Source organism: Molothrus ater, chromosome 7, assembly GCF_012460135.2.
Source record: "Molothrus ater isolate BHLD 08-10-18 breed brown headed cowbird chromosome 7, BPBGC_Mater_1.1, whole genome shotgun sequence".
Taxonomy (NCBI): Eukaryota; Metazoa; Chordata; class Aves; order Passeriformes; family Icteridae; genus Molothrus; species Molothrus ater.
In genome coordinates, this window is record NC_050484.2 from 27,715,790 (window position 1) to 27,732,911 (window position 17,122).

The window sequence follows — 17,122 nt, forward strand, 5'->3', positions numbered from 1 at the left end:
ATAAGAGAACAGCACACAGGAGCACCATCGATCTCCAGAAAAAGACAAGCAACTATAAATAACGGTGTTGGGCTGTGCAGTTGTGTTTTCCTCCACCCCTGTTTGGACATGTGGGCTGAGCTGTCCTTATTTGTGTCTGCTGTCACCTCGTGCTTATCTCAACGCATTATGCATGGAGTCATCTGAACTGAACCTGGAGATCAATGTCAGCCCAGGCTGTGACAGCAAATAATCTCATTAGGAGTCTCCAGCTGCCAGGACCCGCAGTCACTGCTGCAGGCACTGAAGAGCACTTGGCTTGGCAGGGACTGGCTTTGACCCATGTTTTTCTGATGTCCTGGATTTCTTATGTATGCTATGCTTCCTGGAGAGGGGGAGAAGAAAAAAGCATCAAGATAGGGCATTTGTCAGGGCTGCTCCGAGGAGCTGCTTCTGAGACAGAAGTGCCCAAATCCAGCAGAGCGCAGGCATCTGAGCCACGCTGCTGAGGCAGCCTCTCAGCAGGGAGCACAGGGCTGAAATCAATGAGTAAAATGGCACATTCTCTTGGCTCAATCCTTTCCTCCGCTTCAAGGTGTGGAAGGAGGAATGGCTGCTCATTTCATCTTTCTGATACAATATTTGGTGCAAAGGAAAAAGGAGTCTTGGGTGTGAATCTTGTTTTCATACAGAAAGCACCAAATAAGCACGTGTACAGGTTATGTCACAGTAAGGATTGAACAGCAGCTGTGTCAGCCAGAGGTACCTCATGAAACACTGCCAAAACACAAATCCATAGATGCAGATGGGCTGAGACGTGAAGCAAAATGAAACTGAGTTGCCACAGAGATGCAAAGACTCCCCAGCTGATTAATTCCCCTGACCTCTCCCCAAACCCACAACCAAGCTCTGAGATATCTCCCAAGGGAAAAATGGAAGTCCCATTTCATGATTCATTTCAAATTGGACTGAACAGACCACTATGAGATGTAGTGCAGGGCAGAGCTGAGTGTTAGTTAGCAAGGGAATAGTTAAGCTGCCCCAAAAGACCTTCTGTGTCTAATTCTAAGACACAAGAGATTCATTGCAAGAGAACCCACAAATGAATTAGGGGAGCAGATACATTCAGCACCCTGACAACTAAGCTTTATGTTGGCAGCAAGAGGGCTTTTTATAGCAAAAAAAAAATGAAGCTGATGATGAATCTTAATTTTTGAACAAATACAATTAATTTGAAGACAATAGGATACAGAGAGGTGTGTAAGCAGGTAGGAACCTTTGGGAAAGAAGGGAAGAGGACCTTTGGAGGCATCAAGGAACATTACATTGTGTGGACCAATTCTTGCCTGCCTTACAACTCTCTTTTGGCAGTGGCTTGGCTGCACCCCTGAGCTTTCTCTCAAACCTTTAAAAATCCTGTCCTCTAACAACAACCTATTCTTGCCTGGATTACTCATGAAGCAAGAAGCCTGCAAATGCCATCCTACAGGAACAATTTGCATGCTAATTCTGTTTCAGCGTTTTCATGCTTTATTTCCAACTGTTGCTCTTACCTGCTGCTGGTTTTCCCTTTGAGAATGCAGCCTGGCTTGTATGCATTCCCTGGTCTCCTGGAAAGCCTGTCTTTGGGACACCTCTGCTGGGTAGTGGGTACACACGCCTACAATGTTTGTACAGGAGAAGATGAGAACATTGGAGACCAGCTGCAAAAAAAAAAAAAAAAAACAACAAAAAAAGAAAATAAAAAGAGAGAAAAATGGTTACACTTTGGAAAACTGCCATTGGTAACAAAACACCAGCCAGAATCCAGCCCCTTCCATGACTCCCTAAACCAACACGTATTTAAACCTCAGGCTCTTAATTTTAATGAATTTTATCTCTCTAGTCATTAAAATACAAAACTTCCATATAGGACCTCAAATATAGGTTCTTTCCACTGTGTACTACTTCACAAATAAAAGATACAATTCAACTGGTAATTCTGCAATCTTGCCTTTGGTTATCTATTATCTGGGAACTACTGAGACACAAATCAATCTCAAAGTGCATCATTGCTCCATCACTGGAGGTCACCTATAACTCACGCAGAGAGATCTGGCAGAGGAACACTAATATTTTCATGTTTGTGCACCTACATATTTGGCTCAAAAACATTTCAAAGGTACATCAACCATTGTTTTGAAATAGTGTTTAAAATACTGAATGTAAAGTGTTGGTATTCACAAGGTTTCAGAGAAGTTTTTATAATCTAGTTCCAACTCAAGATTTTATGTTTCTAGATAAAAGCATACATTTTTTACATTTCTATGGATGAGTACAGAAATGAGTTGCTAAGTCTGAAGCATATTTCAGCTGGACAAGCATGAAGGAAAGCTATGTCACTCTTCCACTCCCATGCATGTTATGTTTTGTAAGGAAGCAGTCACATAACTTTTGCTGAAAATTTGTGTTGCAACCTTTTATTTCCCAACTATTTTTTAATAAAAAGGAAAAAAATATTCATGCCCATTGCTGGGATTTCTTTTAGGCAAAATGCTCAAAGCTTGTTCTGATGGCTTAATGTAAGCATTTCCCTTAACAGAGGTCAGTCCCAGTAGGACTTTTTGAGACTTGCACAAGCTGTACTGGATCACCCTTTGAGGACAGACTTATTTGAAACACCTCTCATCTCTTCCAGGGGAAAAGACAGTCAGACCTCCAAGATTCTTAATAATACAGATCTTTGCTCTATTCCCTAATGAGCCCAAATATATCCTTTGCCTTTATTAATTTTTTACTTGCAGAATAAAAAAAGCAGTTTCCAGCCCAGCCCATTCCCTGAAAATATGGAGAAACTCTGAATGGCAGGAGAGCTGCAGGACACCCCTCAAGCCCTGAGCTCACATGGGGTGCTCAGAACTCCCCAGACCAACTTGGACACTGTGGAGGAGAGAGGAGCTGTCCCCATCTCAAACATGGGCCCACTTTACAAGAGTAACAACCTCTCCATAAAAATCTGACTGGCATTACTCCAACTGTTTGATTACATTCCTATGCTAAGAACAGCAACAATTCTTTTATTGACAACTCCAACTCGAAACAGGATTTAGGCAGAAAAGCTCATCTTTCCGCTCAAAATAAGCAACACCATCAACTACCAGAGGAGGGACTCCTCTCTGTGGGTGGCTGCCAGTAGATGGCAACACTCCAACTTCCAAGCTCCTGCATCCAAGCGCTGCATTTTGGGCCATGCCCCCACAGTGAGTTCCCACATTTGTGTGCCACTCTTCAGTACAAGGACCTGCAGGTCACGGACACCCCCAGGTGACTGTCACCAGTCCAGATCTATTTGCAGACTACAGGTTTTCTAGGATGAAGTTATTCTCAACCCCTACAGATGGGTCCCTCCATGCAGAGCCCACAGATGGCACAGAGGTGTGATGAAGATGCAGGTCACACATGCGGACATGAAATAAATCCCAATACTAAACCCACACATCCCCTTCACAATTGTATTCTCACTCAGCTCTTTCTAAGCCTGGCTGGATCCTGCCAAATCCAAGGTTCTCCACCTCTCTCCCCCAAGCTGATCAGACACCAGTCAACTCCCACCCAAATCCTGCCCAATTACAATTAACCTGAGCCAGTGCTGCATCCAGTGGGCATTTGATGCTATTTTTTGGTGATAATGATGATTTCTAAAGATGATAAATCCCTCCTAGCATAAAAAAAACCTTCAGCCAGTGCTTATTCTATTGAAAAAAACAAAACAAAACTAACTTAAAAAGGGTGTCAAAATAGGAGTTGCCTAGGATTTACTCTGGTTCCCACTCCATGGGTGCACTGATTGAGACTCTCAACCAATGAACAGAACTTCTACAAGTTCAATCTGGTTAATGTGGGCTCAAAGGGGTTAAAACTAAACAGCATCTTTTGCATGTCCAGATTACAGCAAGACTCCCAAATCCTCACTATTGGAGCTGTGTAGTGATTAGAAAATTTGCCAGGGAATAGAAAATATTATAAGCAGGTATGATATATTTTGAATGGATAAAACTGAGAACAACGAACGTTTTACGGAAATAAGCAGTTTTCAGCTTTAATCCCAAGACTCTGAGATTTCATTTCACTTCCAGTCTCTAAACCCCAAAAAACATCCCCAAAGCAGTGACTCAAGTCTTGCACCAAGAACAGGAGACAAAGGGTAGTTTAGATGCCAGGCAACATATCAAGAATTGACCCAGCAGAAAGAGGAACACCTCAGTCTTGAAAACAAGCTCTTTTTAGGTCTTTCTGGACAAACTGGTGTTGTACCTACAAAAAGTCCCCCCAGTGGGGTTCGTGCACAGACACAGCTGCTGTGATGATGCCTTAAACAGCCAGGCTGTGCTGTTCAGGGTGTGTGGTTCATATTGGACACTGAGACAGGGAGTACAAAAAACACCATCAGAACTGACATTATTGATAACGTTTTTGGAACACCAAGCAATTTAACTTTTCAGCACTCACATCACTTTACATAAACCCAAGGGACTTCACAGACTGATTTACAACACAGACTCAGATGACCATGCTTCATCAAGTTGGAACAAAAACTATATTGCAATGTAATTTTTAAGTAGTGGGGGGAGAGGTATCTGTATTTATTGTTTAGCAGGAGCTCATTTAAATCACAGTATGGCATCTTTACAACACCCTGAAACACAAGGAGTGAAATTACGCTGTATTATCTCTGTTACTGTGTAACTTTTCTGTGAAAATATTAAAGATCTGCAGAGATTTAAAACTAAATCTCCTTTTATTTGCAGCCACACTTGTTAGTTAGAAAGAATTTTGTTCAATATCTGTTCACAATAATTTTATACACAGCCATTTTAAAACACAATAAAGGAAAAAAAATCCTAGGAGCAACTGGGTTTTTTTCACAGTCCTCTGTCTTAACAAAATAAATTTATATCCTGTTTGCCAAATGGTACTACTTGCTTATCAGCTTCCTTGCCATTTTGCTATGGTAACCAGCTTCAGTCCCAGGAGGAAAGAGATGATGTAGATACTAAAAATCTGATTCCCTAAGCTCCATGGCCTGAAAAGTAAAAACATATTATGGCAGCTATTTCAGACAATCTGTGCTTGAAGAGCTGTTCAAGGCAATAGAAAGATAAAATTGTCTGTTTTGTAGTTGACTTCCTTCCCCTGCCTAACTAGAGATTTAAAGTAAGAAGATTCCTACCTTTCTGCTTTTGGAATACAATAGTTTATAAAGACCATTTAATTACATGTAACTCCTAGGTAAGCTAATAAACCTGCCTGCAGTATTGGCACATGTGATATTTCACAAACTAACATGTTTACTCCTCCATGACCTGGGTGAGGCAGAGAAATGCTGCTCTCCTGGTGCTACCAAGGCAGAGCTCTTCAAAGGTGATTCAGCACCTAAGGAAGAGCTGTGTACTATGAGGGGTTTTTAAAAAAAACCTGTGGCTCCTTAGCGCCACTGAAATAAAAGATCCCTCAATCTCAGACAACAAAAGAGTTTCCAGCGGCTTTGATTTCATCGCACAAACAGAGCACTGCAATGCCTTTGTTGAATCTCCCGCAGGAAACTGTTTTCAATAATTTTTTCCCCTGGTGACTGAAAGGGAAAAAAGAAAAGAGATGGAAACAGTTTAGTTCCACATGTTCTAGGAGTTATGAAAACCTGGTATTACAAAATCAAAATGAAGAGCTAAATTTGGCCTGACATCAGTGTTACAAAATTGGTGTTTTGGGCACCTCAGGCCAAGATGAGGAAGAAGCAGGATGTCTCAGTGGCCAGGAGAGAGCCTCCAGACCACCACAGCAGAAAAAGTATCAGCTTGCAGCAATATTGCCACACTTCCCCCTGCTGTGTTTCTATTCGATAATTCTTCAAACACCAGATGCTATTCAATATGTAATTAAGAGACAACAACATGCTTAAGAGAAATAGCATCAAGATAAATTTAGTTAGTTCCCTACCTCTGCCAGAGCAAACACGGCTGGCTACTGACATGAGAAGGTGGGCCATATTCCTTGCAATATCATTGCTTATTATAAAAGTCACAGCTTATGGTTTTTTTGCCAAGTTACTCTGCTTTGGTCTACTTCTGTTGCAGAGGCTCAGGGTTACTTCTATTCGAAGATCACAGCATTAGGCTATTCCCTTTAGTTTCCAACGCCACTAACCAACCAGTATTCTGTTTTTCTATTTATTTTTCATTTAAATCAAAATATTGTTTCAATATTTTCATAAGGTCCTGTTTTGAAAACAATTACTTTTGAAGCTTTTACTGTGAAGCAATAAAACTGTCACAAGGAGAAATAAAGCACATATATGGAGATGTAGAAGTCATAGGAAACAACCTGCAACAAACACCAAACTATGTACCCCCTCTTTCCAGTGTGACACTGCTCTTTCTCAGCTTTCCAACTTTCATGATACTCAGCCAGTAGCAAATTTTTTGTAAAGTGATCATCTGTGCAACTGCCAGATTAAAAACAGCTAACACTTGACTTTGTAAGCTACATTTCAAAGTGGTTGTACATTGAATTGGCAAAGTGGTCCATTTATTAATTGCAGGGGCAGACACTGAGATTATCTTTACTTTTTAGATTTACTTTTTTAACCTTTACAAATTATTATGAAATCTTGAATACTTACTGTAAACAATGTAAGAACAAAAATATGATGATTACAAAAGCTCTAACTATATAAGACAATTCTGCTGCACCAATATGTGCAATCATGAATTGGAAGTATGGATGAATTCTAAAGACAAAAAGCACCAACATTATAAGAAAGTGTTATTGTTATAAGATATAGCTGGTGCTGGTTTTTAAACACTTTCCCTGAACTGCAATTAACCCTCTATTGCCTCTTTATACACTACTGTCTAATAAAAAAATTGGAGCAGCTACAGAGCCAAAGGCATAATGAAAATTAAAATGAAAGACAACATCAGCTGGCTCCAAGATCAAATTACTCATGTATTTGTGTTGTATATACAACAACATCTTTCATTTCCCAGAGCTACAGCCAGCAGAGTACTAAGATAGTGAAAATTTGTAGATTATGCTAGAAAGATAATTAAACAGTTAAAGTCACATAGTCTTCTCCAGTGTTTGGCTAGTAAAGAACAGTGTAAGTACTAGTGAAGAAATCAGGAGGTTTCAATTTCAAATGTGGCAAGTATTTCTACTGAGTATTGAGGGAAAACTGCAACATCCAAAGATTACATCAATACACCAGAGCCTCAGAACAAATTTTCTGAAGGTGCTGTGTGCTGCCTTCCCTCTGTTCTGCTGCTGCTGCACAGCAGCCACTGCTTGGATCTTGAGCAGAACAGAAAAACAGTGACAGCCATCACCTTCCAAAGGCTTCTGTGACACAAGAGCAGTGCTGCTGAAGCCAGTGTCACAGGTTTAAATGCCTCCTAAGTCATACCTGAACTATTGCAAAGCAGCAGAATTTTTTAGAGAGTATTAGAGAGCGATGTTCTACATGTGCACTAAATCTCTTCAGCTGATGGTGAAAACAAAAAATGTCTCTGCAGAAACACTTCTGAAACTTTTCTGATGTTCCTTCTCTTTGGTGAGCCTACAAGGAACAAAAGCTGCCCACTTCACTCTTTCAACTAGATTCTATATTTGGCATAAAATTACTTGCTGAGAGTGACCTGTGGTATTTTGGCTGAAAACACAAAAAGAGCCCTTATGCCACTTGTGAATATCTCTGTTCAAGGACTGCAGTCAATAAAACATTCGTCTGATGCCATCCATTCTGTGCATTTCAGTGACCAGCTCACCTTTCCAGCCCCAATGTACACTGATCCCTCAAACGTGATGCTGTTCTCCCAAAGGAAAGCCATACAAGTATTTTGCTCCACATAAGTTCATTCTTTCTTTAAAATGAAAATAATTATTATCTAATTTACCTTTTAAATACATCGCTGCATGTGGAGACATAATACACTATAACCCTAATCCAGAGGAAAAAAAGAAAGATATTTATATTTTTCAATTCTCGTAATTGTTTCAGACGATACCAAAATCTTTAATGCTGCATTCTTATTCGTAATGATTCCCACCTTATTCTATATAATTTTAATTCATTTAATGATTGTTGTAACTGCAAACCTTCTATGCATTCTTGCCGAACAATATTTGTACTGCCATGCAGAATAATTTATGATTTGGGGTTTTTTTATCAAGAAAACCTTTAAATCCTGCTTTTATTAAAGAACAAAATATTACCAATACAGGTTTTTTTAATAAAGCTTCTAAAAAGGAAAAAATTCTTACATAAAATGGATAAATTCGACTTCCCTAACAGTGTTTTATTAATTTTTCTGCTGGAATTTCATTTTCTTTCATTACTGACTGATAAGATTAAGAAGTGGCAAATATATTGTCCTAACCAATTCTTGGTGTAACATCAGCTAAAAGAAATATTTGTGTGTCTAAGTTTTCCTGGAACTCATTCACGACCCCAGAAAAGCATCCTTTGCATAGTGGCACAGCCTGGGTGGAGGGAATGCTGCCCTTCTCTAGCAATAAAACAGTAGGGAAGGAGATTCCTGGGTTTGCCTTCCATCTTCCACAGATCTCTGTGGCAAACAAGTTTTTCTTTACCTCCACACTTAACATAATTTAAAAGGTACAAATCAGCACTGGTTTTCAAGCAAGGATCCTCCCTTGATGGTGATCGAGATGAAGCCTGGAACAGGCTCTCTGAAACAACTTGGAGGGAGGCTTCCTCCACTAAGACAGGGACATTTCCCCTTTCCTTTCTCCTGCTGACAATTCAGCCCCTGCTTTTTTAATTTAAATTACCACCTAAGTCTTTGCAACCAGGCTGTCTCCTTGAAATCCAGGGGCTTCTTATCTTAAGAGATGGAACACCAGCCAGATGCTCCTGCTGAGCACAAGCTGCAAGTTTGGCCTGTTTCAAATCTGCTGGGGCAGCCTCCAGAAGGAACAATGTGATAGAAATGGAGGACCTGGATTGAAACACATCTCATGAGCAGTACTGTGCAGTGTTTTTAACATTTTAAACCTCCAGCCCACTTAATCTGACCCTCGTAAAAAAGCATTTGTACCAGGAGTTAATTCATCTCCCTGGAAGTGTGTTTATTTCTGATCCACAGATGTGACAAAGACTTCAGCAACCAAATACAATCCTACCAAAATAAAAGCCCTTGAAAAAGGCCTTGAAACATTAGGTACATCTCCTTGAGGACGTGAAAGTGGATGAAATCTTCTAGACTTTCTGTGCATGACTCACAGCTGTCATTGGATAAACATCTTCCCATAAAAAACATGTCAAGATAATTTTGACAACTGTACAAAATTTTCCCAGATGCATGATAGCTTAGGCAATGACTTTAGTTAAGATAATTAAGCAAAGCTCTGATATTCCAGCAAAATCAATTGTTCTGCAAATGATTGTAATCATGTTTGAGTTATTTTCATGCCAGTCCCACCTGTCCCTCTGCTCCCAAGACACGAGGAGCTGGTAAGATAAGAGATACAATAGGTGTTAATAGAAAAATGTTGTAATTGAATAGAAGCTAGATTTCTTAATGTCTGGTTATCCAGATTCTGCACAATGTCTCTGAAGCTAAAGGGAGGTCTAATCAATGAGGAGAAAAGTCAAGAAGTGTGCTTTATTCATCATTTATATCCCATTTCCTTCTCTATCTGATGGAAGGGATGTGAGGCACAGAAGCCAAATGCCTAGGTTTTCTATCAGGCTCTCTTAAAATTAGTCTGCTACACTGAAACATACATGAAAGTCCATTAATACACAGCAACTAACTCAACAAGCAAATACATAAACTAGTCTAAGCCATAGTGGAAGCAAGATTATGTTTACTTTGCTTTTCTGTATTTTTTTTTCCCTTTGGAACATGTTGTGCCTGGCAGCCATGCCAAGTACATCATCTCAGCAGAAGAGACTTGTGAAGCCCAGGATCCCAGTCCTACACAGTCACCCCTATGGCTGCCACAATGTCCCCTCCCCACCCTCCTGTCCAGGGGAGCTCTGCCTTTCCCAACACGCTGCACAGTGCCAGCAAATGCTCCACAGAAAAGCACGTGCCCAAGGCCTGTGCTTGCATTCAATGGCTTTGGGAGAAAATGTCTGTACTAAATAGGCAAAATCATGAAGACAAACACCCCTCTGCTTCCCCCTGTCACAGTGAATCCTAGTCCTTAGAGTTCCTGGGAATATTTCAGGGAGCCCTGGACTCTGATACAGGCAATGCATCACGTTCCTTATCTTCCATCGTCATTTAAGCACAGGAGTCACCTCCAGGTCACTGGGAAAACAAAAATATTTATCTAGTTACATGAAAGTCTTATTTATCTGGGAAAAAGGAACATTCTCCACTTGCTCAGCAGGCAGAAATGAGTGCCCTAAATATGGTCTGCAAGATATAAAAATTACTATTTCCCAAGCATCTAGAATGTGTGTTTTTGGGAGGTGGTGAGTTAGACTGGTTTTGTTTGTTTGTGTGGGAAGAAATGTAAAATTGGAGAAAGAATGGAATACAGATGGGTATTTTGGTTTTGATTTAAAAAATACCTCCTTTCTTCTTCTTCTGTTGCTGGATTGCAAATCAAGCCAGAGCATCTTGCCCACAATCTCTGTTCCTTCCTATTAACATCTCTATCCCAACATATATTTTTAATAAACAAAATTTGCCAAGCACCACCAGCAAAATTTGAACTCTTGAACTGAAGCAGTGGCTTGCACTAGATGAGGTGAAGGAGCGGCATTCATAGCAGATTGCAAAGATTGTGCACAGCCACCACTAACATCCAAGTCAATCTGTGAGGGACCTGGCTGGATCACATCCTTTCCTCCCAAGGCTGCTGTGGGTTTTGCCAGCTGTTACAGTAAACTGGGCTCACTTCTGCATCACAGGGGCTGCACACAAGTCTGAGATTTGTTATCACATCTGGCTGTTCCAGCAGCTGAGCACACTGATCTCTAAACAGATTTGGATTCAGCAACACAAAAACTCAGTAAGCAAATTCCTGACCAAATTTTAACGCAGCCCAGTGATCAGCTCAAAGGAGCATTCCTTGGCCTTCAGCTTTGTCATGCTGAATTTCAAAGGTCTACACTAATATAATAAAGATTTTATAGAGAAGCTCTGAAAGACACTTCAGAACTGTTTATGAAGGCAAGTGTAAGACAACCCAATGACATTGGTTATGACTGGCTTTGTTTATAATACAAATTACAACATAATTTAGCCTGCCTCCATTTCACTGTGGAAACCTCTCTCCTCTGTGCCTTTGGAGCTGCACTACTGCACTCTTCATGAGTCTTTCATTCTGCCACACATTTACACAGTAAATCCTATTTTTTTCCACCCTGCACTTTCTCCTCAGCTCCCCAGTTCTGTCTGTCCCCACACACACACACAAATGTCTCACGATTCCAGGATCAAACCAAATGATTGCTTGTAAATTAGCCAAGATGAACCTCGTTCTGTTCCAATAGCATCAACAATTTGGTTACTCACTACTAGGTGAGTTTTTCACAGCATACTCTGCAAGTAATTTACATTGCTTTGCAGAATCTGAAGGAAAACATTTCAAGCTAAATTTTCAAGATATATGCATTGGAAACATTATCCAAGCCCCATACCCCAAGATTGCACCATTAATTTCTTTAAGTATTATGAAATGGCAGGAAATTGGATTCTTGAATCAAGATATGCTAAAGGCAAAGGATATTTTGGTAGGATCTTAAACCTGCTTTTCCTTCCTGTCAAATGTGTAAAATGAATATACTGAAAATACTGGAATTACAACACTGTAAAAATTCCACTGTTTAACAGAAATAAACAAATTAACCTCACTTTCCTGGACATGTACAGTTTGGAAGAGCCTTTGAATTCTGACAATTCAAATAAGTTGGGTTGGCTGGGAATTGGGTAGGATATAAAGAAACTAAATCCAAATTTCTGCTGCTAGTGGAAAATTTTGAGCCTGTAATTGAGCATGTACTTTTATTCTCCCCAAGATCATTACCAGAGATTATGCAGCTGAATAGGTTTTCTGAGGTGAACCTAAAATAGACCAAATATCATACTAACCTCCCCAAGAGGATACTGTACACCACAGAATTGAACTTTGAAAAACAATAAATTACAATTATTTAAAGCAACCTAATATGAGGAAGACAGACAGAAAAAAATAGGGAGTACTTATTTTCAGAATTTTTTGTAATATGACAAGACAGGACCTAAGAGACCTCTTGGTCTATAGAGCTCATTTTCCAGTTGCCTCTTAAAAATTGCCATAACCAAAAAAAGTGATACCACAATTCTGTTGAAGTTTGAAGTCCTCTGAATAGCAGTAGTTGCTTTTCCCATATTATATATAATACTTCTCTTAATATATTCCAAAGAGACATTTTTCCTGGAGTGGACAATATTGACAATAAACAAATTAACTTACAATCTTCTTTCCCTGTCATCAGTATCTGTTGCACCACTCCTTAAATATTAAGTCATGGCATCAAATTTTTAATTCCCAAGAATACAGCTCCTGTGCACTTGGCCTTGCCTAGTAAGCCTTTCACAAATCAGCCCTTGTATCATGTGCAGATTTACTAAACAAAACGAGTTTAAGGCAAGTACTTCAAACGTGGAAGATAACTGGATAAACAATTGAATAAAGAGGAAAGACAGCTGAGAGGTTTTGCTGTCTACTGAAAAACAGGTACAGTTGTTGCCTTTATGGAAATGAAAGCCACACAAATGAAAAATTTAGCAGGAGATAATAATAAAGAAGTGGTGTGAAATGTTTCAGTATGTGATCAGATCCATGACTGTGGCTTGAAATCCTAAACTGGATCTTTGCCATGCTACTGTAATGCGGTAGCATTTGTCAGTTTAAATCCAATAGGGAGCTCCTAAACCATTTTGATAGGATAAAGATATTGGAAGAAGTTGTCTACTCTTATCAGTTTAACTGTATCAGCTTTAGACAGATAGAACTAGGGAAAATTATTAATTATATTTCTAAGATGTTATTTCATTGCACACTTCTTTGTGCTTTCTGGTGAGGCAAACATGAGCTATTCCTTCAAATGTGAAGTAGGTGGTCCTTGACAGCAGTGATAACTGGCACATCCTGCTGCAGAGCTGGTAAAATAACAGTAAACAGAAGGAAAAGTTAAAGGATGGCAAAAATCACAAATCCAGACATGGAATGGAAAGTGGGAGAATACAGAAACATAACAGACTAAACCAAAAGACTTAAATGGGCCACTTTTTTCATCAACTTGATTCATCCACTGAGGTCTACAAGACAGCCTTTAAAAGAAGCCAACATCTCTTTGAGAACAGCAAGCACAAAATAAATTCACTCAGATGAACATTGTCTGCCTATGAACAAAAAAGTCCAAACTATTCCCTTTTAAGAAACAATTTTGGAAATTTATAGCAGAAATCAACTGATAAATACAGCTAGTCCAGCAATCAGGCACTAAGCTGTTGGCATAACATCAGGCATCACAAGCAGTAGTGACCACAGCTGAGTTTGTCTGATGCTTTTGTTATTACCATAACCTGTTTGACAATTTCTCATGTGGTTATCATCCACCAGCTTTCTTCTTGCATTCATGTTTAACTGGAAAGTTCACAAAATCTTTGCAGTTCTGGAAAACACACACACACACACACAAAAGGCACATGGAAAGGAGAGTGCAGTTAAACCTCAGAAGGGGCAGAACCCACACCAAATGGGACAGAGGGAAGAAATGGAGATCAGAACAGAGGACTAAGAGTGGTAAGTCATGGACAAAGAAGCACAAACAGCTTTTTGGAATGATTACATATTTCCTTCCTGTGGAACCTGAAATCAAACCACTCATCTTTTCCCCACTGTTTTTTCTGCCTCAAAAGCAACTTCTGCTGAATAACAAACTACACATACAGTCCCTTCAACCAGCAGGTCTGCAAAGGAGCAAATGGACTCTGTTGCCATCCCTTGCACAGGGAATGTAAGTATTAAACACTCTCTTTGTCCTGGGACTGCCTTGAACCAGAGAAGTGAATTGAGGCTGCAGCAGCAAATACCTAAATGCTGAATAATGTTCATCAGCTCACAGGCAAGTTTTTATCTGTTTCAAGCAAGACTCAGTGGGCAATGTGTCACATTTCCAAGCATGAGTATCCAACTTCAGAGATTCCATTTGTCCTTAAAATACCACTTTTACAATGCAATATTTCTATATCTGATTATCAGCACTGCACAGATCACAAAGAACTATCTTAAAAATGGCTGTTTAATTACTTCAGAACAAGCTGTGTTCTTTTGGAAGAGAAACTACTTGAAAGATCAGCATCATATTTTACTGGACTTTCAATATGTATACGAGACAGCTCAATATCCAGGACTTGGATTCCAAGAAGAATATTTACCTTCCCCATCATTTCCTACTGCTACAGATGGGTCAGATGCCAGATATCATCCAACTATGCACAAATCAGTTCCAAACAAGAATTAAAATGCTAGAAGTTACCTATCCACAAGAAGGATGGGAATTAGAGATTGAAAACAACAGAAACAGGAAGATAAATTGGCTTACTACCCATGTGTTTCTTTAATTCAAGAAACATGAGCAGCACAATTTCTTACAGGAGGGGAAAGGGAGAGAAAAGAAAGACCCAAAATTGTTCATTGTCCCAAGTCCACTGCCCTATATACTATCATAAAAGCCACTCCAGAATTGGAGTCAGTGTGGCTGACACTGACTAAACAGTAAAACAGTTTGGTGGATCATGGAGAGCCTGTGTGCAAGCATGCCTCCTCAGCTCTGCTCCTGGCAGCCTGAGTGTCAAACATCAGCTCCTGCACCAAAGGAACAAAAGATACACCTGGCAGGAACAGCTTCCACTTCAGGGAGAAGAAAGTCAGCCCTTGGTCTGAATGCAGATGGAAAATGTGCTCAAGTACACTGATTCCTAAACTCTCTGGAAGCAGATGAAGATCCCTGACATTGAAAATCATCTTATTAACAGCAGGTGCAATTCCCTCAGGGGAGGTGAATAACTCCATGCAATGGCATCTCAGTATTTCCCCAGCTCTACAGAATTGCCTTAGCCCAGATACACTTAAATCTCACCCACCAGGAGTTCCATCAAGCCCCCTTTTTACCTCCTCTGTCTGTAACAGCTGCATTAAACAGAAAATACACATTTCTTCATGTTACCTTACACTTTGTGTAGTCAAGAAGTTTGTGCTAAGACCCATAAAATATTGACACTGTCACTAGTACTTTAGTCAGACAGAGAGAATTTATTTAATCCCTAAGCTATTCCCACTACTTTTTACAACTATCACAGGGAGGGGTATCCTTTAAAGAAATTATTATGTTTCTCAAAATAACTTTTTGTCATATATTCCCCCTTTCACCACAGTCTGCTCTGATCTTGAGGCCTCAATTGCACTGTTTTCTGTCCCCCTGACTATAATTCTAGTCCTTCTCCATTTGGCAAAATATACAGAAAGTGGATTTACAGTCTAGACCTCCGGGATTTTGATTCAAATGGAATTTTAGCACTTCCAGGAGACTTTTACTTACCAGATATCATTATACCACATCCCTTGCTATGTCTATTTTGGTAAATCAGACCTTCCTGTCCTTTGTTTGGCTATTGCCTCCTTTTCTCACTGTGTGCACTACAGAACCCAGTTTTAATTGCTCTGCAACACCTGTTTTAAGACTATCTTGGGCATATTCAAGGTATGCCCATTAGAAATATGCTCTAGATCTTATGCTGCAGTACTCAGTCACTAATCCATTTAAGCAGCATGAAGTGATAGGAAAGTCACATGCAAATTCAACCAGAAGATTTTAAAAATTGCCTTTTTCTCCTGGTCCCACAGGGAAATAAATTTTTTGCATTTCTGCCCACACACTCAAAGATCTTTCAGGTGTATAGCTGTCACCTGTTCATTAAGATGGTTTGATGAGATGTTTTTAGGATCTAAAATTCAGGATCATAGTTTAAACAAATGAGCTGCTTCCACAGTAAAGCATTTACTTTGGGCATCCAATATCAAATGCAATTAATGAACGTTTTTAAATGCTCAGAAAACCCTTAGTTCTTGTTCCCCTGCATATTCTGGTTGAACAATTATATCCTGAGTTTCGATGAAGACAGACACTGAAAGGTATTAACAAACAGTGAGGGTCACTGTTCAGAAGAGGAGAGGCTGTTGATTTTATTTCCCACTGGAATCTACTGGGAATAAATGAACTAAAGGATTCCAGAAGAACAGCTTGTTCTCTGGGCCTTGCTCAGTTCAAACAGGAAAAACATAAGTTATTAAAATATATACACAGAGCACGAGGACTGGAAACAGGCTGTGGGTTCTTTTGCTCTCCAAATCTCAAGCTTAGACCAAATGCCTTTACTCTTCTTACTGCTTTATTGCTTTTTATTACTATTAGTGACATGTCAGCACTTCTGTCCATGCTACCTCCCTCACCATACTGTCAGAGACTGCCCATACCACAGAGGTTCCCATTCAAACCAAGTTTTTATAGTGCTTTCATAGCAAGGGAGCTAATGACTGAATAAAAAAGGGACAGCAGTCCCCTTCAAACAGGCTCAGTTTTCCAAACCACCAGTTACTGCTACCTCTGCCAGACAGCAAAACGCCAATCCTCATATTTCAAAGAAACATACTTCAAGAAACTCTATGTTAGAACAATGTGTCACTATAATAACCCACACAACATTCCTCCAAGGGCCCATTATTTTGGTATTGACTCTTCAGCATCATGGTTAATGATTCTTTTGCTATCCTAAATGCAATATGCAAGGGGATGAGGGAGCATTGATCTCAGCCAGTCCTCTTGGTACTTACCTGCTACAATCCCTGCCCTACCACCCAACTCTAGATTTAGTTTCTGATTTTAGATATAGAAAGGATAGAGCTAATCTAACACTAACAAGCGTTAAACAATTTCCTACATGATCATTAACCTGTCAAATTCAGCATAATAAAATCATCACCAGTTTAAGGAACTACAAAGGACTTGTCATGGAGAGAATTTTAAGAACACGACAATCATGTATAAATTTAAAAAAGTAATGATGATCCTTTCTACAGT

General features: G+C 39.7%; 1 protein-coding gene across 1 annotated transcript in view; it reads right to left on the reverse strand.

Moving 5' to 3' along the window:
* ADCY5 (adenylate cyclase 5) overlaps positions 1–17,122 on the reverse strand; it is a 204,129-nt gene that overhangs the window by 81,873 nt on the left and 105,134 nt on the right. The window contains exon 2 of the mRNA XM_036386627.2: positions 1,533–1,682. Within this exon, the coding sequence (XP_036242520.1) occupies positions 1,533–1,682 (150 nt within the window). The remainder of the gene's footprint in view (positions 1–1,532; positions 1,683–17,122) is intronic.